Source organism: Caretta caretta, chromosome 25 (genome assembly GCF_965140235.1).
Source record: "Caretta caretta isolate rCarCar2 chromosome 25, rCarCar1.hap1, whole genome shotgun sequence".
Taxonomy (NCBI): domain Eukaryota; kingdom Metazoa; phylum Chordata; order Testudines; family Cheloniidae; genus Caretta; species Caretta caretta.
The window spans coordinates 7,740,530-7,763,620 of record NC_134230.1 but is presented as its reverse complement, the minus strand read 5'-3'; the positions used below and the strand labels follow the sequence as shown (position 1 = coordinate 7,763,620).

At 55.7% G+C, this 23,091-nt stretch overlaps 1 protein-coding gene across 1 annotated transcript in view; it reads right to left on the bottom strand.

Moving 5' to 3' along the window:
* The window catches only part of UNC13A (unc-13 homolog A), a 129,395-nt gene that overhangs the window by 44,018 nt on the left and 62,286 nt on the right, over positions 1-23,091 (bottom strand). The window contains exons 11-22 of the mRNA XM_075123302.1: positions 22,758-22,857; positions 20,695-20,744; positions 17,120-17,198; positions 13,166-13,171; positions 12,346-12,417; positions 11,568-11,787; positions 11,108-11,335; positions 10,133-10,274; positions 6,210-6,379; positions 5,091-5,206; positions 4,332-4,495; positions 1,410-1,560 (exon numbers count right to left, since the gene is read on the bottom strand). Of these exons, the coding sequence (XP_074979403.1) occupies positions 1,410-1,560; positions 4,332-4,495; positions 5,091-5,206; positions 6,210-6,379; positions 10,133-10,274; positions 11,108-11,335; positions 11,568-11,787; positions 12,346-12,417; positions 13,166-13,171; positions 17,120-17,198; positions 20,695-20,744; positions 22,758-22,857 (1,498 nt within the window). The remainder of the gene's footprint in view (positions 1-1,409; positions 1,561-4,331; positions 4,496-5,090; positions 5,207-6,209; positions 6,380-10,132; positions 10,275-11,107; positions 11,336-11,567; positions 11,788-12,345; positions 12,418-13,165; positions 13,172-17,119; positions 17,199-20,694; positions 20,745-22,757; positions 22,858-23,091) is intronic.

Sequence of the window (23,091 nt, the reverse complement as noted above, 5' to 3'; positions counted from 1 at the left end):
GTGGTGAAGCACTGGAATAAATTGCCCAGGGAGGTTGTGGAATCTCGCAATTGGGGATTTTTAAGAGCAGGCTGGACAAACACCTGTCAGGAATGGTCTAGATAATACTGAGTTCTGCCATGAGTGCAGGGGACTGGACTGGACAATCTCTCGAGACCCCTTCCAGTCGTACGATATCTATGATGCCGCCTTAAAAGGGCCTGAAGTCTTTACTCAGTGAGGATAATGGGAAGTTTGCTGGAATAAACCCTAATGGCTGGAATCTGGTCTCATTTACACTGCTGTAAATCTGGAGTAACTCCACTGAGTTCCCTAGAGTCACTCTGGGTTTACAGCACAGGAAGGGAGAGCCCTAAGGCAGAGCGTTCAGGCTGAGGCCTTGGGCTTGTGCCCCATCAGCACTCATTAAATAGTAATACTACTAACTAATAATCGTAAGTAAGTAAACTTTCCACTGGTCGGCGGCCAGGATGGGAAAGGGACTGAGCCTGCTTCCACAGCCAGAATGCTCAGTACGGAAATGGTCTGCCAGGCTGGTTTCCTGCTGGGACGCTGGCGCATGCTATTATATCCCTCCACAGTGCTGGTTGCAAGGTCTCTCTGTGGGGGAAGGGATTTGCTAGGGACTTTTATGGGGTTATTCCAGAATTGCACGGGGTGAACAGAGATCAAGAATTGAACCATCATTTTGAACTCAACTAACTAACGTGTTAATCTGTCACCTTTAGAAACTTTCCTGGTTTTAGCTTCCAGCCCCATGTCCCAATCCTGCCAACACTTATGGACCTACTTCCCTTTACACATGCGAGTATTCCCCTGAACTCCCCTGGGTTGGTCAACATGAGTGCAGTCAAACACATTCCAGTCTTCGCAGGATCAGGGCCAAAATGCAAATCTCTCCGAGGTTTGTCCAAACCAGACGGGCAGTCTGTGGTTCTATAGATACCCATAAAACCAGGTGAGTTTGCTCTGAATTCAGGTTTCACCGAGAACTACCAGGGCCGTGCAAAACTCACAACGGGTGCTGGCGAAAGCGTTCGGGATTTCTCTTTGGGCAACTGCCCGCCTGCAAAGATTTGCTTTCTGCTGGTGGGTGGGGAGGTTTTTCGGCATCAAAAGGGTGAGTTTTTATATATAATTTCATTGCGATTTCCACCAGTGGTAAAAAATGGGCCAGATTTCACTCAAAACTTCCAGTGCTTTTTTTAAAGCAAAGTTTTCCCCTTTTAGGTGAAATAGTTGCAAATTTGGCAAGAAAAATGGGAGGGTTTTCAAAGTGGCGATCAAGCCAGGAGCACTTGCCCTTTGGAGGTGATGGTTTTGCACGGCTCCTTCTACTCCGCTCCCCTCCCAACGAGCGCCGAGAAGAGAGAAATAGGAAGGAGAGTTCTACGCACCATCGGACTTACCCCGAAATTGGAAGCAGCAAAGCGGTCTGAGGCAGACACGTTGGTGGAGGCGGTGGTGTGGGCATAGTATGCATTGATGTTGGCTAGAAGGGTGCTCATCACGGCTGGCACTCCGGGACACATGTATTTGGAGGACAGGCAGGCAAAGTGACTGAAAGAGAAGAGATGACAGGCTGCAAGGCCCGCAGAGTCCGGGGCCACGGGTGAGGGCTGGGATGCTGCAGTTATGGGGTATGCTGCACGACGGGTCTGGTGTGGTCTGGGTGTGAGAGCAGGGTATGCAGGGTTCAGCGTGGTGGTGGAAGGCCGTGGGATGTAGGATGTGTATGTGCCGTGTGGCGGGTGTGCTTTGTAGAGCATGGGCCTTGTGTGTCAGAAGGGGCTGCTGTGGGTGCTCCTGTGCACAGTGTGGGTTGTGAAGCAAGTGTGTCAGAAGGGGACAGTGCATAGAGTGTGTTCATCTGTTTATGTATGCATGGTGTGTGGCTTGTAGACCGTGTGTGTGTAGGGGGTGGTTTGGAGATTGTGTGGTGGTGTGTGAAGGGTGTGCAAGGTGTGTGAGTGTGGGTGTGGAAGGGTGTGCACATGTGTGCAGAGTGTGCAAGGGGTGTGTTTGTGTGTGTGCATGCATGTGTGTATGTGAAGGGTGTGCAGGGAGTGTGTGTGCAATGTGTGTGTGTGCAGTATGTGTAGTGTGTGCAAGGTGTGTGCATGTGTGAATAGTGTGCTCTGCATGTAGTGCATATGCAGTGTGTGTGCAGCGTATGTGCATGTGCAGTGTGCGTGTGCAATGGGTGCAGTGTGTGTGTGCAGTGTGTGTAGGGTGTTGGCAGTGTGGGCAGTGTGTGTGCACATGCAGTGTGTGTGCAGTGTGCATAGGGTGTGCGTGTGCAGTGTGTGTGTGTATGTGCAATGCATGTAGGGTGCATGTGTGTGCGCAGTGTGTGTGTGTGCCCTGCATGAAGAGTGTGCGTGTGTGCAGGGTGTGTAGGGTGTGCGTGTGTTCAGTGTGTGTGCGGAAGTGTAGAGTGTGTGTGTACAGTGTGCGTGCAAGGTGCATAGTGTGTGTGCAGTGTGCAGGGGGTGTGTGTGCAGGGTGTGAAGAATGCACGTGTGTGTGTGTGCATGTGCAGTGTGCGTAGGCTGTGTGCAGTGTGTGTAGGGTGTGTGTGTGCAGTGTGCGTAGGCTGTGTGCAGTGTGCGTAGGGTGTGTGTGTGCAGTGTGCGTAGGGTGTGTGTGTGCAGTGTGCGTAGGCTGTGTGCAGTGTGTGTAGGGTGTGTGTGTGCAGTGTGCATAGGCTGTGTGCAGTGTGCGTAGGGTGTGTGTGTGCAGTGTGTGTAGGCTGTGTGCAGTGTGTGTAGGGTGTGTGTGTGCAGTGTGTGTAGGGTGTGTGTGTGCAGTGTGCGTAGGCTGTGTGCAGTGTGCGTAGGGTGTGTGTATGCAGTGTGCATAGGGTGTGTGTGTGCAGTGTGTATAGGGTGTGTGTGTGCAGTGTGCGTAGGGTGTGTGCAGTGTGTGTAGGGTGTGTGCAGTGTGCGTAGGGTGTGTGTGTGCAGTGTGCATAGGCTGTGTGCAGTGTGCGTAGGCTGTGTGTGTGCAGTGTACGTAGGGTGCGTGTGTGCAGTGTGCGTAGGGTGTGTGCAGTGTGCGTAGGGTGTGTGTGTGCAGTGTGTGTAGGGTGCGTGTGTGCAGTGTGCGTAGGCTGTGTGCAGTGTGCGTAGGGTGTGTGTGCAGTGTGTGTAGGGTGCGTGTGTGCGGTGTGCGTAGGCTGTGTGCAGTGTGTGTAGGGTGTGTGTGTGCAGTGTGCGTAGGCTGTGTGCAGTGTGCGTAGGGTGTGTGTGTGCAGTGTGTGTAGGGTGCATGTGTGCAGTGTGCGTAGGCTGTGTGCAGTGTGCGTAGGGTGTGTGTGTGCAGTGTGCATAGGGTGTGTGTGTGCAGTGTTCGTAGGCGCTGTGTGTGCAGTGTGTGTAGGGTGTGTGTGTGTGCAGTGTGTGTAGGGTGTGTGTAGGGTGTGTGCAGTGTGTGTAGGGTGTGTGTGTGCAGTGTGCGTAGGGTGTGTGCAGTGTGTGTAGGGTGTGTGTGTGCAGTGTGCGTAGGCTGTGTGCAGTGTGTGTAGGGTGTGTGTGTGCAGTGTGTGTAGGGTGTGTGCAGTGTATGTAGGGTGTGTGTGTGCAGTGTGCGTAGGGTGTGTGTGTGCAGTGTGCGTAGGGTGTGTGCAGTGTGCGTAGGCTGTGTGCAGTGTGTGTAGGGTGTGTGCAGTGTGCGTAGGCTGTGTGCAGTGTGCGTAGGGTGTGTGTGTGCAGTGTGTGTAGGGTGTGTGTGTGCAGTGTGCGTAGGCTGTGTGCAGTGTGTGTAGGCTGTGTGCAGTGTGTGTAGGCTGTGTGCAGTGTGCGTAGGCTGTGTGCAGTGTGTATGTTTGGGAGCAGACTGTGCCCTGCACCTTTCTCTTAAAACCAGAACCAATCTGACGCTCCGCGGTGGCATGCGCCTCTCCCCCCGCCCGTCGGGGGCGACTCCGTAGCAGCCAGCTGGAGGAGGGACGCTGCAGGCTCCATGTGTCTGTCTGAACGGCTGAACTCGCTCCCTGCTAACACCGGGGAGTGCAGGGGCACCCGCCCCCTGGGCTTGGACTAACCAAACGCTCTGCACCCACCCCATGCGGGGAAAGCAAGTGGACACCAGTGCCAGGGGCTCTTGGGGATGAGGGATCCCAGGCCCTGCGCAGAGAGGGACGTTCCACGCCTTTCTCCCCTCCCATGGCACAGGGCAGGACTCAGCTGGTGTCAATCAACTCCACTCATTGACTTCAAGGGAGCTGCCCCTGGTGACACCAGCCAAGGATCTGACCCTGTATCTTTACCCCTTGCCCAGTGTTAATTTAACCCCTTCAAACAAACAGGGAGAAAATGGGAGAGACGCACGTCATGGCCTGGTAGATGGACTCCACCCCGTATCTCATGGCGAACTCGTCCACTATCTCCTGGGCCGTCTCGTCGAAGTACACCTTCCAGGCGTCATCCCCCTTGGCCTCGGGGATCTTCACCACCCCGTTGTTCTGTATGTCCGTCACGAAGTGGAAGAGGTTCTAACGCACGGGACAGAAGAGAGCCCTCAGGATCACTGCTAGGAAAGGCTTAAACTGGAGAATCAGTACGAGTGGGTCTGGGGAGGGATTATCTCGCTGCTGTGTGTATCAGAGGCCGGGCCCTGCTGAGCGGACACTGTGAACGGAGAGCTCAGTTCTCTGGCGCCCTGGTAAGCATCTGCACCAGGGAAAGTGGCTGCAAGAACACTGCCTTTCTGATTGGCACGGGTGCACCTGGTGCCATGGTGGAGACTCGGGCTGTAGCTGGTAGTGGGCAGGGATACTCAGATCCTGGGGGGGCCGGGGGCGATATAAACAGATGCCCTAGGAAGACAGGTCCACTAGCCCTGGAGACCAAGCTCCCTACACGGTCCCTTCGAGTCCCAGGTGAGGTACGCTGGCATGGGGCAGTGTGTGACAGAATCTGTGCCCATGCTGCACCCACTCTGGAGAGGACGGGAGCCCTTCGCTCTCTGGGGCTCCCAGACCAGGCTGTTCAAATTCACTTGAAACGTTAAGACATTTTAAAACCAACGTTCTGACGATAAAAGGCAGCAGGGCAGGGTGGGGTGGGGGCCCCTGGGGCACGGCTCACCTCGTGCAGGCAGGTGTATTGCACATGGTACGGTGCCACCTTCTCCTCTCCCTTTATCTCCACGCTGATGTGCAGCCGGATGGCTCCGGACACGGCTGACTTGTCCGTCCGCTTGTCTGAGGACCAGAGAGCAGGAAGCAGAGGAAGCATTAGCTCACTGGTGGCCCTTTACAATAGCAAACGGCAGCAGAAAAAGCTGGCCTGGGGGGTGCAGCCCGGGCCTGGCATGTAGGCAGGCTTGGTTCAATGCCTGGCTATGCCCTGGGGGCTTTGGGCAAATTGCTGGGTTCAGCTACTGTTTGTAAAAGGGGATAATGCTGTTCCCTTGGTCTATTCAGCTGTAGCTCTCCGGGGTGAGGACTGTCTCCTGCTACGTGTATGTACAGCACCCTGCACAATGGGGCCTGTAGGTGGTATTATAACACAAACAACAATGAATTTTGGAGCTTTAGTCTTGTCTGGACTCCTGCCTCCAGTTCCGGTCACCCCCGGTGAAGGATGGAGCAGGTGCTGAGAAGGGCTCCTAGGGTGATCAGGGGAATGTGGGGCCTACCTCACGAGAGGAGACAAGAACCTGCCTTGTACAGCCCGGCAGAATAAAGGCTGGGCGGGGATCTGATTGCTTTCGATACATACATGGGGACGCCACGGAGGGGGACACAAGAACGAACGGGGATAAACCGGCCAGGGACAGATGCAGGTTTCTAACCGTCAGAGGAGAGAGGCTCTGGAGCAGCCTCCCCAGAGGAGCTTTGGGGACACAGGACCCAGCTGGGTTGAGGATGGAGTGTGACGTGTGTCAGAGCAGGATTATCAGCCGGCGCTGCCTGCGCTAGCAGGGACTGGACTCGGGGGCCTGGGAGGTCCCTGCCAGCCCTGGGGCCTCTGTCCAATGATGCAGTAACAAATAAATACAATACAATGAATTGCACCTGCCATGGAAATGATAAATAGCGACTACACTCTGACTTGCTAACTCTGAAAAGCTTTTCAACCTTGTTTGCACTGAAATCGCTACATACCACAGAGTCGCAGCCAGTGGAATCAATGGGAGCGGGTCACTGACTGGCGCGGGGGCCGGAGCGGGCCCTAGGGTTGTATAGGTAATTAGTGAATTACCTAAGTTGTACCAGACATCCATCTCCCCGCTCAGTGTCCGGACCTCTATGATCGTCTGGCCCAGAAAGTCATCGGATTCTCTCTTAAAGCGCTGCTTGACGCGGGACTTGATATCGTCGTCCTCGTCCCAGACCCGCACCTTGATCCGATCGGAGGAGTTATGGCATTCGCTGGGGTTCGGGAGAGGACAGAGAAATTCCCAGAGCAATGACGTGAACCAGGGTAGCCTCCAGGAATGGGGCATTCCTAGCAAAAAACCCCCTCCCCTATCCCCCAGCAAAACCCAGCCTTTCAACTGGGAGCTCCCTCAGACCTATTGCAAAAGGCTCCTGGGAGTGCTGGGGGTGGGTAACTGCCCCTGGCCCAGCATCCTCTGAGCCTGCAATTCCCCACCGTCGAGAAACAGTGCTGGCGTGCGGATGCACTTTTTAATTCCCACAAGGCCCATGCACTGGGCTTAAGTGCATGCATGGACCTTGTGCAGGCTTTCTAAATAGGGGTGAACCGTCCAGTGTCAATCCTGGCCCAGGAGAGCTGGAATTCCGCCTCCTGGGGCATCCGGCAGAGAGAGCTAGCACAAAGCTCAGGTCATACAAGGGTCTCCTGCAGGAAGGGTGGGAAGATCAAGCATTCAGGCGGCATGAAGCCACAGGACCCAAAGCCCCAGGCCAGCCAATCCCTCCAGTGCTGGTTATTAAGTGCAGTAACGTCATGGGGGAGAGGCTGTCCCCTCCAAATTCCTGACCAGGGTTTGGAAACAACCAGAAGAAACTGACCCCCGGAGAAAATCCATCCCAGATATAGTGAGCCCAGTGCACACCAGGGGTCGGTATGGCAGGGGAATGTCTACACAGTACGCTAAGCCCGCTTTTCTGACTCCAATTTCAGCCCACACCCCCCTTCGGGCTGCACACAAATCAGTTTGACTCAGGTCAGCAAGCGTGCTGGTCCCAGGTCTGAGGACGGGGTATCGGACAGAGCTCAAAACCCATTGTGACTTGGTCCAAGTCCTGTCATTGTGCAGTGCGGATGCAAATCAAGCTGCAGACCTGGGTGACTGAGAAGAAGGAACACACGGTGTGACGAAGTGGGACTGTTCTTAATGTTTCCTCTGAATAGTGTGGGGGTGCCTCAGTTTCCCCTATGCAGTTCTTAAGTATCTAGGGGGTGGAGTAAGGGTGTATGATCATTGCAGAGCCCTAGAGGGCAGGTGTGTGCAGGAGTCTGGACACAGAGAATGGCCAACACCCTGTTTCCTGGCAACTGATGGCCTGGGCCCTTCCCCCCCTGCAAGGTGAGAGCTGAAGGGTTGGAGAACAAAGGAATCAGGTGACCTCCTGGCCCGGGAAAGGAACAAAGCCCAGAGGAGGAGGGGCTGGAGGGGGTTTCAGTTTGGGGCTGGCTGGGACATGGAGTGAAGTGCAGACGTGGTTGTCTGGCTCACTGCCCCCCAAAATGGACCCAGCTGAGGGGTCCCGTTCTCTGCACCTGCAAGCTCTGTGTTAGACCATGTTCCTGTCATCTAATAAACCTTCTGTTTTACTGGCTGGCTGAGAGTCACGTCTGACTGCGAAGTTGGGGTGCAGGACCCTCTGGCTTCCCCAGGAGCCCCGCCTGAGCGGACTCGCTGTGGGAAGCGCACGGAGGGGCAGAGGATGCTGAATGCTCCGAGGTCAGACCCAGGAAGGTGGAAGCTGAGTGAGCTGCGTGTCCTGAAGACAGGCTGCTCACAGAAAGGCGACTGCCCCAGAGTCCTGACTGGCTTCATGGGGAGCAGTTCCAGAGCATCGCCCAGGGACTCCGTGACAACTGGTGGCAGCGGTGGGATGTACTGCACCCCGTGGATGGCGCTTCCTGCAGTAAGTGACTGGGGAGCAGTAACACGAAGGGGGATTGCTGAGGACCAGGCCTGCTGAAGGCTCAGAGAGGAGCGGTTTCGGGGGGCGGTTAACCCCTGGGAGTGTGTGACCAGCGAGAAGGACTGTGCAGTAACAGGGTTCCCCTGGGGATTGCAGTGAGCAGTCTCAGGGGCGGAGGAGTCTGCAGCTCGACCCTGGCAAAGAGGTGGTGACCTCGAGAAGGGCTGGCACACTAGGGGTTCTCCCTGGAAACCATGGGGAGCTGAGAACACACGGGCCTGTGAGTCCAAAACAACTTGGGAGGAGCGGCGTGATGGCCTGTCACCGTCTCCTTAAGAAGGACATTGTAACCCTGTGCAAAAAGAGAGGGTTGAGCGTTGGAAAGTTCACCAAAGCACAGTTAATCATGCAGCTGGAGGAGGATGACCGCTCTAAGGAACAGATTCCTGACCCCAACTGGGGCTATAGCAGGATCTGGGAGCAGCTGGAGTGGGAGCCAGGCATTCCCAAGGTTCCTGACCCCGACCAGATGAGGGTCTTCACGATCGGGTTCCCCATCGGGGGATCGAGACGGACGGGACTGGAGCTGAGTCTGAGAGAGCAAGAGGACCGTGGGAGACAGCGAGAGCCCGAGAAAGAGCTGCAGAAGCAGCAGCAGGATGAACTGGCGGTGGGGGAGCGGAGAGGCCTAGGGGACCTCCCCGGGGTGAGTGGGGATAGATCCCGGGGGGCCAGTTCCGCAGGGAACCTCGAGACTAAATTGCTGCCCCTGGTTAAGGGGGGTGTGTGTGGATGCCCACCTCACTGCCTTTGAGCAGGCTGGCGATTTGAACCAAGGGGACCCTGCGGAAAAGCCCCGGTGTCTACCTCCCTTGCTGGGTCCCAACGCCATAGACTCCGTCGGCCAGATAGTTGGGGATGTGGACAGGCTCCCACTCCTGACCCCAACCTATATGTCTGTGTGGAGTTTCCTGGGGCCAGGCCCCCCGGACCTCCAGTGGGAGCAGAAGGTGATGGTCAATGGGGAGACATTCTTGGGGTGGCCAAAGGGCATGGGCTGCATAAACCTTCCCACATGCGGCCTGCGAGTGCTATCGACCACCCCTGACCTAAGGGAGGGCGTGAAACTGGAAGGGCCTGGTGTAACTCCTACCAAGGAATGGGAGAGATGCTGGGGCATCCATGGGAACGTTGGTGGCTTCGAACTTCCCCAGGTCACCGGCTAAAGTGACCCCGCTCAGTTCGATCTCGAAGGGGGGAGAGATGTGACGAAGTGGGACTGTTCTTAATGTTTCCTCTGAATAGTGTGGGGGTGCCTCAGTTTCCCCTATGCAGTTCTTAAGTATCTAGGGGGTGGAGTAAGGGTGTATGATCATTGCAGAGCCCTAGAGGGCAGGTGTGTGCAGGAGTCTGGACACAGAGAATGGCCAACACCCTGTTTCCTGGCAACTGATGGCCTGGGCCCTTCCCCCCCTGCAAGGTGAGAGCTGAAGGGTTGGAGAACAAAGGAATCAGGTGACCTCCTGGCCCGGGAAAGGAACAAAGCCCAGAGGAGGAGGGGCTGGAGGGGGTTTCAGTTTGGGGCTGGCTGGGACATGGAGTGAAGTGCAGACGTGGTTGTCTGGCTCACTGCCCCCCAAAATGGACCCAGCTGAGGGGTCCCGTTCTCTGCACCTGCAAGCTCTGTGTTAGACCATGTTCCTGTCATCTAATAAACCTTCTGTTTTACTGGCTGGCTGAGAGTCACGTCTGACTGCGAAGTTGGGGTGCAGGACCCTCTGGCTTCCCCAGGAGCCCCGCCTGAGCGGACTCGCTGTGGGAAGCGCACGGAGGGGCAGAGGATGCTGAATGCTCCGAGGTCAGACCCAGGAAGGTGGAAGCTGAGTGAGCTGCGTGTCCTGAAGACAGGCTGCTCACAGAAAGGCGACTGCCCCAGAGTCCTGACTGGCTTCATGGGGAGCAGTTCCAGAGCATCGCCCAGGGACTCCGTGACACACGGCTCCCCACGCTGTAGGGCAGGCCTGCGGACTAGAGAGGTAGGACTGGGAGTAGGATGTAACTTACAAATGGAAATTCTCCTCCCAGACCGGATTTAGATTTCCATAGATCGTTTTAGTCCTTTTTTTCGTCTTTCCAACCTGGACAGTAACATACGGGTCACTGGAGCCTGTCTTATCCTTTGCCTGCAGGCCCTGGGCACAGACAACTATAACACAACACACACCCCATGCGCACAGAGGCACAAATGTTTATATGCACACACACGGCACCACGCACCAGCCAGCCCCACAGAGACACAATACACACACAACAGAGAGAACAAATAAAAACAGGAATCAATGGCAAATACAGAACAACCGGGCAACATGCGATTTTCAAATCAGCCAGCGCTCGAAAGAGGAGACTGACTTGGCTTGCTTGGGATCCATTGCAAGGGCTGGATCCAGGCATCCAGCTGGATTGGTGCAGGTTCTAATGGGAATTCATTTCCTTTCACCAAAAGCCGCACTGGAGACACGTGCTTCCTGGGCTCCCAAAGGGAGGAAAGCGCGGGGTTAATTTCCTCTCAGCTGCATGCACCTGGCACAGTCTCTGCAATGGGCTAATGACAGCGGAAGAATATCTACCCCTTGATGCACGAGGGACCTGATCTATCCTGCTGCGAGATCCACAGCAGGGAACAAAGCTGGGCTCCAGAGACCTGCACACATAGCCCTGGGAATCGAGAGCCTCATTAACAGGGAGATGCAGCCCATGCAGACTTCAGGTCCCAGCATGCAATGCTCTGTCCTTAGCCAATTTCCAGTGGATCAAGGCAACACACAGCATGCTGGGCGCCTGGCCTGGAGTTAGGAAGCTGGCAGGGTGTCCCTGTGCCGTGGTGCTGAACGGTCTCAGCTCCAGCATATCTCGGTGTGATGGGGACCTCCAGGGCTCTCCAGGGGGCTGCAGGTTCGACTCCCATCCCCCTCTATCAGTGTTCGCTCAGAGGTGCATGTCCAGAGCTGGCAGGGCACGTCAGCCTGGCCCTGCACCTACCTGTGATGCTGATCTTGGCCGACCATTTGGAGGTGCCGTCCAGCACGCTCTGCTTCACGGCCTTCATCTGCTGGGTGTGGGTGGCTTTCGAGACGGCGAAGATCTCTTGGATCAGCTCGAAGATCTCGGGCTTGTTCCGCTCCCGGATCTTCATGCGGTCCTTCAGCACCATGATGATGTTCTGGGTCCGGTCCTCTGCCCCATGCTTGGAGCTCTTCTCAGCCGCTCCTGGAGGTGATTGGGAGGGGAACAATGAAGAGGGGAGATTCTGGGACAGGCTGCCTTTGGGGAGCACTCGCACAGGGGTGGCCCCCACCCAAGAAGTCATTCCGTGCTGGCATTAAAGAGTTAATGGGGATACGTAAGACCCTCCCCCACCACCCTCGGGCCCCCTGCATGGGGGTCTGTAAGACATCAAAGGCACAGAAGCCAAAGGAAGAGAGAGGCTGCACCCCCTTACTCTGTAGGCAGTCTGCATTGAGCAGGTCTTGGCACTTCTCATGGCACTTCACCCCGCACTCCGTACAGCGCATGCCCTGCCGGGCGATGCCCCACAGCAGCCCCTCGCACTCGTAGCAGTACGTGGGGGTGGTGGCGGTCCAGACCTCGAAGTTGTGGGGTGTTGTGGAGGAGATGGGGTAGATTAAGGCTTGAAGGGTCTTCTTGTAAACATGGTTTTTCTAAGCAAAGAAGTGGGGCGGGGGAAAGGAGAAAACGCTCACACCAGGCAGGCTCTTGTCTGAGAGGGGCAGGGCTGCTCCCAGCCAGCGAGAGACCCCAGAGATGGGGCTTATAGACAGTGGTCTCCATCCCTCCAGTACTGGGCATGCAGACCTTCCCCTGCCACTGATGTGCAGCCAGCTTTGGGGTGAGACGCAGCTGCTGCTTAACAGCGTGCAGCAATGGGATGGGCAATGAAGGACACCAGAACAAGTGGTCAGAATGCAACGACCTTCCTTGGGATTAGCCCACTTCATACCCCAGCTGGGAGAGCTTTAACAGCCACAAGCAGGCTGGTTAGTTTTGCCCCTCTGAGAGATGACACCTCTCACTGCACAGAGCCCCTGCTAACCACCCTGGTTCAGCGCTGACTCATCTGCATCGCTTCCCTGCAGACCCGTGGCAGGGTCCCGTCCCACAGACGACCCCGCCTGACCCTGCTTTGCTCGTGCAGTCTGACAGGCTCGTGTCTGGAGCCTGCGGCAGCAGAGTGAGACATGCCGAGGGGTGGCACTTACTAGCTCTTCATTGTTTAAGGTGCTTGATGCTAGTGCTGACGTGATTCCGGCTTTCCTGGACTGGACCAGCGACTGTTGGAGTGAAACACAACCAAACCGCTGTATCAGCAGGGAGGAGTCACAGCCAGCCCCGCCCCCCAGCGGGTGGGCTTTTAAAAGCAAAGGTCCCAAGTCAAGATGCCCAGCTCCTCAGTGTGGTGGAAACAGCAGCATCTCCAGAGCATCTCTAGGGACATTCCCCAGCAGTGCCGGGCCCCTCCCAGGCCCGATGGCCAAAGTACTCAGCAGGCCAGTGGGACGCATTCAGTCTGGTCCTGGGAGCTGCTGCTGCAGCAGGGGGTGGATGAAATGACTAGCACGCCAAGGCCACGAGCCCTATAGGCGTATGGGCCAAAGCTTGGGCGGGGAAAGGGCGGGTTCAGGATTTGTCACATGGTAGCTACCAAAGCAGGACAACCGTTCAAGCCCAGAGACCTCATCTCTGACAACAGGCAAGCTCCTCAAAGCCAGGTGTAAGACACCTGCCTGGCCCTCAACTCAGGTGGCCTTTGCAGCATGTCGCCAGACAGGACCCAGTTCACCAGCCCACACTGGCCTCAATTTTCATTCCCATTCAAACAGTTTGGGGTGGTCTTGAATTGACCTCCAGCTCCTCCCCCCGACCCCCTCCTGGCCAGAATCTACAACTCTCTGTCGTCCCCGGCCATGCCACGTGGGAGCTGCGCAGGAGCCTGGCAGTTTATATTAAAGCCCCGAATATTTTCTGCAAGAAACAGGACAAGGAAGGAAACTCAAGTGCGAGAAACAATGCAGGACTTACCATAGCCTGCGAGGGAGCCCAGAGCCAGAGGGATGGAAAGCAAAAGACAGTTATATCAGCCCTTTCACACAGGGAAGTCAAGTCCTACTTCTTTCCTCTCTGTCACAGGGAGTCAATGGGTAAATAGACGGCACCAAACGCTAACCCACTTCTGGACATTTCTCTGTTGCTTTTCCCCACTCTCAGCCAGGAGTTGGAACTAGCTGCATTCTGTACCTCAGCTATTGCATGGACCCCCCACCCCTCAGGTGTTTCATGGTGGCTGAGCATGGGTGTAACAAAACTTAGGCATACACCAGAGGAAGCAGGTTTAAGATTCAGGTATGGCTCTGAGCCAGCGATAGGGTTTGGTGGGGGGCCGGGGGGCTTTCTGCCACTCCTTTAGGGCAACAGCACATTCTTCACTCTGAGAAGAGAGGGTGCATACTCCCATCTTTATTCGCCTGGGCACAGCCGCCGGGCAGGGCCAGCTTGCTTCCTGGGCGTCTAGCGCCCGATTTGTAGCTCAGTGGAGTCTATGGGAATCTTTCTACGCGGTTGGGGTTTAAGGGATCACCCAAGGAAGGGAGCCCGGCTGCTACAGAGATAAAGCTATCCATGGTGGATGGGGATAAAATGCATCCCAGTGCAGCGAGTCACCAGGAGGCCACCCCCAGCCCCCATCACAAGCACAGGGCATCTTTCCCGCTGTCCGTATCCCCCTATACATACTACAGCCCAGGGCACACACCTTCCCTTCGCCACCCAGCCCAGGATCGCTCCATCACCAACACAAAGAGACAAACACCACTCAGCACAGGGGCATCAGCAGCAGCTGCCCCCCCCCCACCCCAGGGCCAGGGGAGAGCAGCACGCAGGCACCACGTGGACAAGGCAGCAAAGGAACAAGGCGAGGCGAGGCAGCTTGCGTGGAGAGAAACACAAGGAGAACAGAATCCCTGGGGCGGGGCGCAAAGCACAACCCCAACCAATGGATTAAAGAGAGGAAGGGGAAGGCAAAGGGGGAGCCTAGGTGAGAAGGCAACAAGGGGTCCGGTTTCAAATTTTGTACTTGTCACCAGTGAAAATAGCACCAAGCAGGCTGTGTGTAACGTGTGGGGTCTGCACTGAGGGGAGCTTGACTGGGCCTTGGCACTGCAATATACTGTGAATTACAGCAGAGCACGTAATGGTATATAGTCTGTGAATTACGGGAGCGTGTTGGTTAGAGAAGTTAATTACAGGAAGGCACCGGTTGTAAGGGTATGTACTGCTACTTATGGGTGCGTGTGTGTTGTATATTGTGGTGTACACAGCTTAAATTAGAAAAGCACGCTCACTCTAATGGTATGGAGATTCTGAATTATGGGGCTGTGCTCCATAAAGTGGAATATACACTGTGAATTACGAGAGTGTCCTGAATGGTGCCATCTATGCGCTGGGAATTACGGGAATGTGCTGGGTGGTGCCGTCTATGTGCTGGGAATTAGGGGAACACGCTGGGTGGTGCCGTCTATGTGCTGGGAATTACAGGAACGTGCTGGGTGGTGCCATCTATGTGCTGGGAATTACGGGAATGTGCTGGGTGGTGCCGTCTATGTGCTGGGAATTAGGGGAACACGCTGGGTGGTGCCGTCTATGTGCTGGGAATTAGGGGAACGTGCTGGGTGGTGCCGTCTATGCGCTGGGAATTACGGGAACGTGCTGGGTGGTGCGGTCTCTGTGCGGGGAACTACGGGAATGCGCTGGGTGGTGCCGTCTATGCGCTGGGAATTACGGGAACGTGCTGGGTGGTGCGGTCTCTGTGCGGGGAACTACGGGAATGCGCTGGGTGGTGCCGTCTATGCACTGGGAATTACGGGAACGTGCTGGGTGGTGCGGTCTCTGTGCGGGGAACTACGGGAATGCGCTGGGTGGTGCCGTCTATGTGCTGGGAAGATTTCCACTGCCCTTGTGAAGGGATCTGGGAACAAAACTAGAAACCAAATGTTACCACAGAAGGACTCGGACTGATGCCCCGTATTGGACAAGGCCCCTAGAACCTCTGTTAAAGAGACAGCACCCTTTGGAACAGTGACCTCCTCCGCGCTCTCTGAGCAGGCTGACTCATTGCCTAGGAACCCGAGGGGCTGGGGGGCAGACCCCCATGGGCCAGCTCTGCGGAGCTAATGGCCCACTTTCTTCAAGGGCAGAAAGTGACACTCCCAACAGGTTTCAGAGTAACAGCCGTGTTAGTCTGTATTCGCAAAAAGAAAAGGAGTACTTGTGGCACCTTAGAGACTAACCAATTTATTTGAGCATAAGCTTTCGTGAGCTACATTGGTTAGTGGTTAGTCTCTAAGGTGCCACAAGTACTCCTTTTCTTTTCACTCCCAACAGGGGAGTCCCTGGGAATCCCAGAAATGTCGGGCTGGAAGGGGCCTGGAGAGGTTCCCTAGTCCAGCCCCCTGCACTGAGGCAGGACCCTGTGAACCTAGACTGGCCCTGACAGGGGTTTGTCCAGCCTGGCTGTGAAAACCTCAGTGAGCCACAACGCAGGGTGAACAGGGAACAGAGGTAGGCCCCAAGCCGGGACACCTGACCCAACCCTGCTCCTTCTCTCCGAGCCAAGTCACTTTGCTTCCTGGCTTTCTCTCAGCTGATGGTTGAGACGGTCAGGATTTCCCCTGCCTTCTCCATGTCTTGGTTCTCCCCCAGCCCCCCTGCAATTCATACACACTCACTCAGACAGCGTCTGGAGGGCAAAGTCTCCCAGGCGTGTCCAAGAAGAGGCCTTCACACTGCTGGATGTCCCCAGCTGCAGGCCCAGCTGCTGCGGAGAGGCTAATATCTGAATGGACTTGGGGTGAAATCTGGCCCCACAGAAGTCAGTGACCAAGCTCCCCTGGGCTTCGCCGGGGCCTGGGTTTCTCTCCTCTTAGCACGCCTAAGAAGGGCTCCAGTGGGTCAGCATTGTGGCAGGTGGGGCCGCTGTCGGGGGGCAGCTGACTGCTAGGTTTTCACATGCTCGTTCTGTGCTTGGAGGAGCCTGTGCCATCCATGCAGCCAGGGAGTGACGCCCGCTCGGAGACATGGTTCCGGCACCGGCACACCCAGGCTGCCAGGAATCAGGGCCTCACCCACGCGGTTCTCTGTATCGGCTGCCTGACGGGGGAAAGAGGCCGCAGACCGGCTCTTAAGCCCAGCAGCAGTTCAGCAGCTGCTCAGCGCATTCACACACGGCTGCAACAGCTCCCGTACCTGTCTGGAACCCAGCCCTGCTCATGCCTTGACCTCAGCCTTACCCCGGCCTTGCCTCCCCTGAGATAACCCAGTCCTGACCCTCGGCTCCAGCCTCTGACCCTGGCTCTGATGCTGGGCTCTGATTCCTGGCTGCCAACTCCCGCTCTAACCACTGGCCCTGACTCCTGCTCCAACTACCAGGCATGCCCGCCACACCCCAGTCCTGTGCCCCTCCCTGCCCTGTGATCCAGATGCCTCGCTGGAGGCAGCCTGCTGGGGCTCGGTGGAGGTTTTGGGCTGGGTGCGGGAGGGAAGGACTGGGCAGGTGATGCAAAGGGTGCTCTCTCTTTAACCAGGAAGACCACGAGCTCACCAGATCGCTGACTAGTGGGAGGGATTTGCGTCCAGGCTTAATATCAGGCATGCTGTCAATGCAACGCAGAAACTTTACCGCCGCTCCCCTGCGGTACAACCCAGCCAGCCAGCACCACAGGAAAGAGAACAGAAACACAGCCGTGTTAAACAGAGCAAGCGAGGCAAACGGGGCGAAGAGCGCCTGAGCCGGATTAAGGGAGGAGGGAGCCACTGACGGGCGAGCGGGGAGGCCGCTACTGATGCTAAGAGAGGCCCCCTCCTCAGAGCGGCAGCCGCACCATCCCTTTGGTTAACCCGGCTCGGGCCAGATCCGCGGCGCACTCCAGCAGGACAGAGCAGACAAGCCGGGGAAGCCAGCGGCGTTAGGAGGAGCCTCACCAAATCGCTAACTAGGGGGATTGGCTTTCTCTTTCGTATGTCGGGCATGCTGTCAATAATGATCAGACCGCCGCCAGGCCTGGAAGAGAGACAAGAGTCAGAGCGGGCGGGACAGGAAGGGGAGACCAATCGAGACACCCACGCACACACACAGAGGGGCCTGTGCCCTGCCCAGCACCTGGCAGGTGTTCCCGGGCTGCATGCCAGGGTGAGGCGGCGTCTCCCCAGTGGGCAGCGGAGATGCGCCGCACTACTGTGTGAAGCAGCCCCTGCCCTACCTGTGTCCCTGCCCCGCAGGGGGGACAGCAGATGGGTCAATGTAGTGCTGGGTCCATTGGCCCCGGCTGGCCCACACCCTGCCCCAAGCCCCCTTCAAGCCACAGAGTGGAAGGCCAGAAGGAACTGCCCGATCAGACAGACGGATTTCCTGTAGATCAAAGCACCAGATCCCACCCAGCTGCCCCAGCATTGAGCCCATCTGTTGTGCCCATTCCTGCCCAGGCTCTCCAGATCCATCCTGCATGGCAGGTGGGTTTGTCCCTGAGAGACAGACAGAGGGGAACAGAGCACGGTCTGACACCGTGCACAAGAGTCACCAGCCGCTCCTGCGCATGTCCCCCTCCCCGTCAAAGAGACCCTGCAGTCGCACGGCCAGGGAGAGACCACCGGGACCACAGAAGCAGCTATGCAGCAGTGAAAGGGCGGGGGGTGGGAAGTGGGGCCGTGCAGGGAGACCACAAACACTGGCTCGGGGCAGGGACGATCACTCCAAGGGCCTTGCTCGGGGTTCGCTCACACCAGTGTGAACGGGGAGGGACTCAGCCAGTGTTCAGCCTTCCACTGAGAAAGGGGGTTTATTCTGAAGAACACAAATGTGAATTTCAGTAAGTTTCGGTCTTTTGTCAATGGTGGTTCTTGGAACTTTGCTCCTATGCTGGTTTCAATGGAAAATGCTGCACACCAGGGCTGGCTTTGGGGTTTCTGAGTCAGGGGCAGCATTTTGCCCCTACTTTGCACAGAAGTGAACAATGACGCGAGGTGCCCAGGAGCGGATGATCCAGCCCCCTCGCTCTAGAAGGCTCTGTAGGGTGCAATCTCTGTTACTACTACAGCTGCTGTAACTAGTTTGTGCAGAACGTTTTCCCACTAAAACCTCCCAGGTTTGTTGAAAGAGAAATGTTTATGTTAGGATAGAGATATTCAGAGATGTCTGTAAAGGCCATTTACGCTAAGAATGTAGGTGTGTTTTTATCACTTAGCTAGTTATAGAGGTATAAAACAAAGAATCAAAATCACAGTCCGCCTGTGTATTGGCCTTCTCTCACTAGGCTAGTCTGAGGCCCTGTTCGTAGGCGAAGGCCTTTGCCTTTGGCAGGGCAGAAGAGGCAGCCACAAGCTGGGAAGCGAACGGGTCACGTCCTCACATTCCAAACTCGTCACATTGAAATAAAGTGCTATTGGGCTGTTAGGAATACAATCCTGTCCTGATAATGCCTATCGCCTTCCTCCAGAGAAAGATGGTTAAAGAAAACTTTTAGTTTGATAGCATCCTGTCTTCTCAATAGTTGTGGTTGTGAAGCCCTCATTTCTCTATGTTTTATCTTTTCTATTGTTAATTTGTCTGGCTCTCTAATTGTTTCTGTCTGCTGTATGATTAATTTTGCTGCATGTAAACTAATTAAGGTGGTGGGATGTAATTGGCTCGATAATTATGTTACAATATGTTAGGATTGGTTAGATAGATTTCAGTAAAATGATTGGTTAAGGTATAGCTGAGAATATTACTATATAAATTAGGGGCAAACAGGAAGTAAATTGGGATTAGAAAATAAAGAAAAAGGAACTTGGATTTAAGCTTGCTGGAAGTTCACCCCAATAAACACTGAATTATTTGCACCTTCGGACTTCAGGTATTGTTGCTCTCTGTTCATGCGAGAAGGACCAGGGAAGTGGGAGGGTGAAGGAATAAGCTCTCTAACAGTTTAAGTGTCAATTCAGACAAAATCTTTGGATCTTTCCTGCCCTAAACGTCAGAGTGGGCATTTTTGTCCCCAAGTGACACTCCAAAACTAAACAAAGTGGTTCTTTTGACTGAAAAGGCTGCTTTGTTTTGGGCTTTTGAATTTAAAGCCAGATAAAGCATTTCACGTTGCAATGTCAATTCAAAACGCAAATGTGCATTTTGCCTCACACTGGCATTTTGTTCTGGGTCGTTGAACGGTTTGCTGTAGCAAGGGAATGGCTGGAAGGGGAAATGAAAAGGCTTGTTTTGTTTTGAAATGTCAGTTAGAAACTTGAAATCTCTCAGGGAAAAACCTGTTGGTTTTCTGACCCACTCCAATAGCTACTTAGGCCAGGCCAGGAGTTCTGGAGACCCAGTGCCACCGCCTTGGGATGGGAGCCAGTGAGAACCAGGTCTGCCCATGTTCAGCAGCCTCAGTACAGAATGCTCTTGCCATTCATCACAGCTGAGCCATGTGTCTTCTGAGGGACTTGGCAGGTGGGGGCTTCTCTGACTCTTTAATTCTGGGTCTCTCCACACAGATCCAGGAGACCAGAGCTCCCTGGAAGCAGGGTCCCACTGTATCCGTCATGGGGGAAGTGTGGCTGATACAGCTCCCTGCCTCTCAAGGGATGGCTGGCAGCTTGGCCTCATGCCCTCAGCCAGAGATGTCACTGCTGCTTCACCTCAGCCAGCCAGCCCCTAGGGCAGGGGCTCTCAAACTGGGGGTCGGGACCCCTCGGGAGGTCGTGAAGTTATTACATGGGAGGTTGTGAGTTGTCAGCCTCCACCCCAAGCCCCGCTTTGCCTCCAGCATTTATAATGGTGTTACGTATATAAAAACGTGTTTTTAATGTATAAGGGGGGTCGCACTCAGAGGCTTGGTATGTGAAAGGGGTCACCAGTCGAAAAGTCGGAGAACCCCTACCCTAGGGGAACTAAGCCTCCTCTTCCCCGGGGAAGTCTGACAAGCAGTGCCCTTCCCGAGCAGTTTGGAAGATGGGACTGTGGCATGCCGCCCGGGAAGGGGACCGAATGTGGCATGTCCAGAGAGCAAAGGGCATCACACGCGTCGCGGCTTGGCACATCCTGGGCACTTAGAACACAGAAAGAGGGTGGGAACCTGCTGCAAGGTGCAGCAGAGGGGTCGGTGACAGCCAGATCCACTTGCTCTTTCCTCTTCTTCCCCAGCTTTTTCTGCCCGATTCATTCCCCTGGAGAAGTGGAGCCGTTTGCTGGCTTGCATCCCGGATGGGTGCTGCTGGGGGCTCGCAGATCTGCACCACGCTCCCTTTGCAGTAACTGACCTGTGCCCAGTGGAACGGCCTACGGAAAAGGCCCATCTCTGAAAAACGGCACTGCTGTGGCTGTCGTGGGCTAGGGAGATGTATCTCGTTCCAAAATGCTCCCCGCCCCACAGGGCCACTCCATAAGGCTCATGTATCCAAGGTGCCCCCCACCCAAGCCGCCAACGCTAGGGAACATCAGCATTCCTCCCAACAACAGGCTCAGGTTTTCGCAGATGCCATGGGGCTGGAAGACAGAGAGGTTTCAGGTTTGCCCAGTTACTCACCCGCCTTTAAACCACAGCGACTTCGCCTCGCCAGATCCTTCTCCCCGGGCCTGTAGGACAGACAGACAGAGTCAGCGCTGCCTCCCGGACGTGCAGGTAAACCAGGGCGGGCAGCTAGCTGGGGCGAGGCTCAAGCAGCAGATTTACTGGGGCTTCCCTGTGTTGACGAACAAGTGCTTGGAGACACATGGGGAGCGTTGGACAACAATACACAGTGCAGCAGAAATGGTGGGGGGGGGGTAAGGTGGATTGGGGGACAGGGGTTTGAATTGGTAATAAAATATATTAGAGAGTCCTGAGATGAATGAGCAAAATAACAGCCGCATTTAACCAAAAGCTAAATTCAACTAGACGAGCAGGAGAAACCAAACGCCCAGCACTCTGGCCATGCAGATTCTAGCAAGGAGCTCTGTTGCCTAGCAGTTTGACAAAGCTGATTAACCCTTTGCTGGTAGCACACAAACTACAGGGACCATGTGCTGGGGTAATCTGGAAGCAAATGAATTGAAGGTTTGACTGGTCTGTTCCGTCCAGTCTTTCTTTTGGAAGACACTGGACTGGCAGAGCACCTATGGGATGCTGAGTATATCTGGGATGGGCTGTTGCAGAGGGATGTGGGTAGAGACCAGATATCCATGGAGGACTTTGCTTTCCCAATTGATTTTTCACTTGCCAGGACTGGGGAAAAAAGATGGGGGAGCAGCAGAGCCTGGGGGAGAACGGGAGCAAACACCAGGGAAGGCACCTCAGTGTGGCACCCCATCCTCCCTGCGTGTGCACACACACCCACACACACCGACGCACACGCTCACACACACAGCAGGATGGGCACACGCAGCATGGGTCCAGGTTCAATCAAACATGCTTACCTGCATGCGGGCCACCGCCCTGCCCCGCGGGGAGGGGAGAGGCGGCCACAAGGGCCAGGGTGGTGAACAACTGAAAAGAGAAGCAGCGGGGGGGGAATCGACGCCCCAGGGGGGCGAATCCGGAACCAAAAGAAAAAGAAAAGATGGAGGATGGAGTCTAAAAACAGAACAAAAAATGGTCAACTCAATAAAAGCGACAGAGGGTGGAGGTGGGGGAGGGAGCCACGTGGACAGATTAACGTCTGCACGAACCAGACACATCCAGAAGTGAGCCCTGCTTCAGTGCTCTGCACTCTACCCTTCTCCTGGGGAAGAAGTCCTGCTTGGGGGCTAGGGGCCTATCTACACAGCACCCGAGCTAGCCTGAAGCCAGTGAGTGCAGCTGACAGCTGGAAGACAGCACAGCAGGGGCTTCAGCTTGGGTAACCCAAGCCCAGTGCGGACTCAGGGTCCACACTGGGCCCGCTAGCCCACTCCGAAGCCTGTCGTCGCTTAGCCACGCCCGCTGGATTCAGGCCAGGTCAGGGAGGCTGGCCCATGCCCACCTTGTGCTGTGTAGACGTATCCTGAAGTCCCAGTTCAGCAAACGGGCCACTGACTTCACTGGGAACATGCAGCTCTTCAGTGCTTTGCTGGGCAGGGGCCACAGGGCTGGGCAGGTGCATGCGGTGATACAGGAAGGCTCGCTCGGCTCTGCCCAAAGCTCCTTCTCCTGTTCCCCCAGCCACCCTACCCGCCATCTTGGCCAAGTCTCCAGCACTCCAGGGCTGTGCACTAGCCGCCCCGGTACTTGCTCTGCGGATGGGACTGGGGTCAAAGGCAGGTTCTAGTTAGATGAAGAAACCTCCTGTTCCTTTCCATAGAGGGTGGCTTGGTCAGTGCTGCCCAGCTGATGGCAAGGAGGCCCTGAGCCCATGATCTCCGGCAAGGGCAAATGGGAGAAGCTAGGGGGGCTTTCACCCTCGGTTGGGACCCACCAGGCCCAGTGAGCCAGGGCTGCACAAGGCCATGCCTTTGCTAACCCCCACCCCTTGCTAACCCCCTCCCCACAGCCCCAGGAGTCATCTACCGTCCGATTCCAACCCAGGGCTGCTCTGGCTAGGGAAAGTCATCAACCTGTCTTGTCTAAGTCCTCTTTGAACAGGTCCCTGCCAGCCCCCTGTCAGCTGGTGGAGGCAGGAGGGGTGCACTCACCTCTTGCAGCTGCATGCAAACCTTGTTGAATGCTCTTAACCACTTGGCCTTGGCCTGGGACTTGGCGTCCTGGACTTCCACATCCTCCCGCTCTCTGAAACTGGACAGACAGATCAAGCATTTAGTGGGGCCTCACTCGGGGTGGGGGGAAGGGGGGGCTCAGACCCAGCCTGGGGGGTGGCACCCGCCAACTTACACGGACACCCATGTCTGCAACTTTCCTACAGAGCCAGAGTGTTTGATGAAGGCATCTGGCTACAGATGGGTGTGTGTGTGTGTGTGTGTGTGTGTCCGTCTTGCTTTTTGTTTTAGCTGTTTAGCCAATGTTGCACGA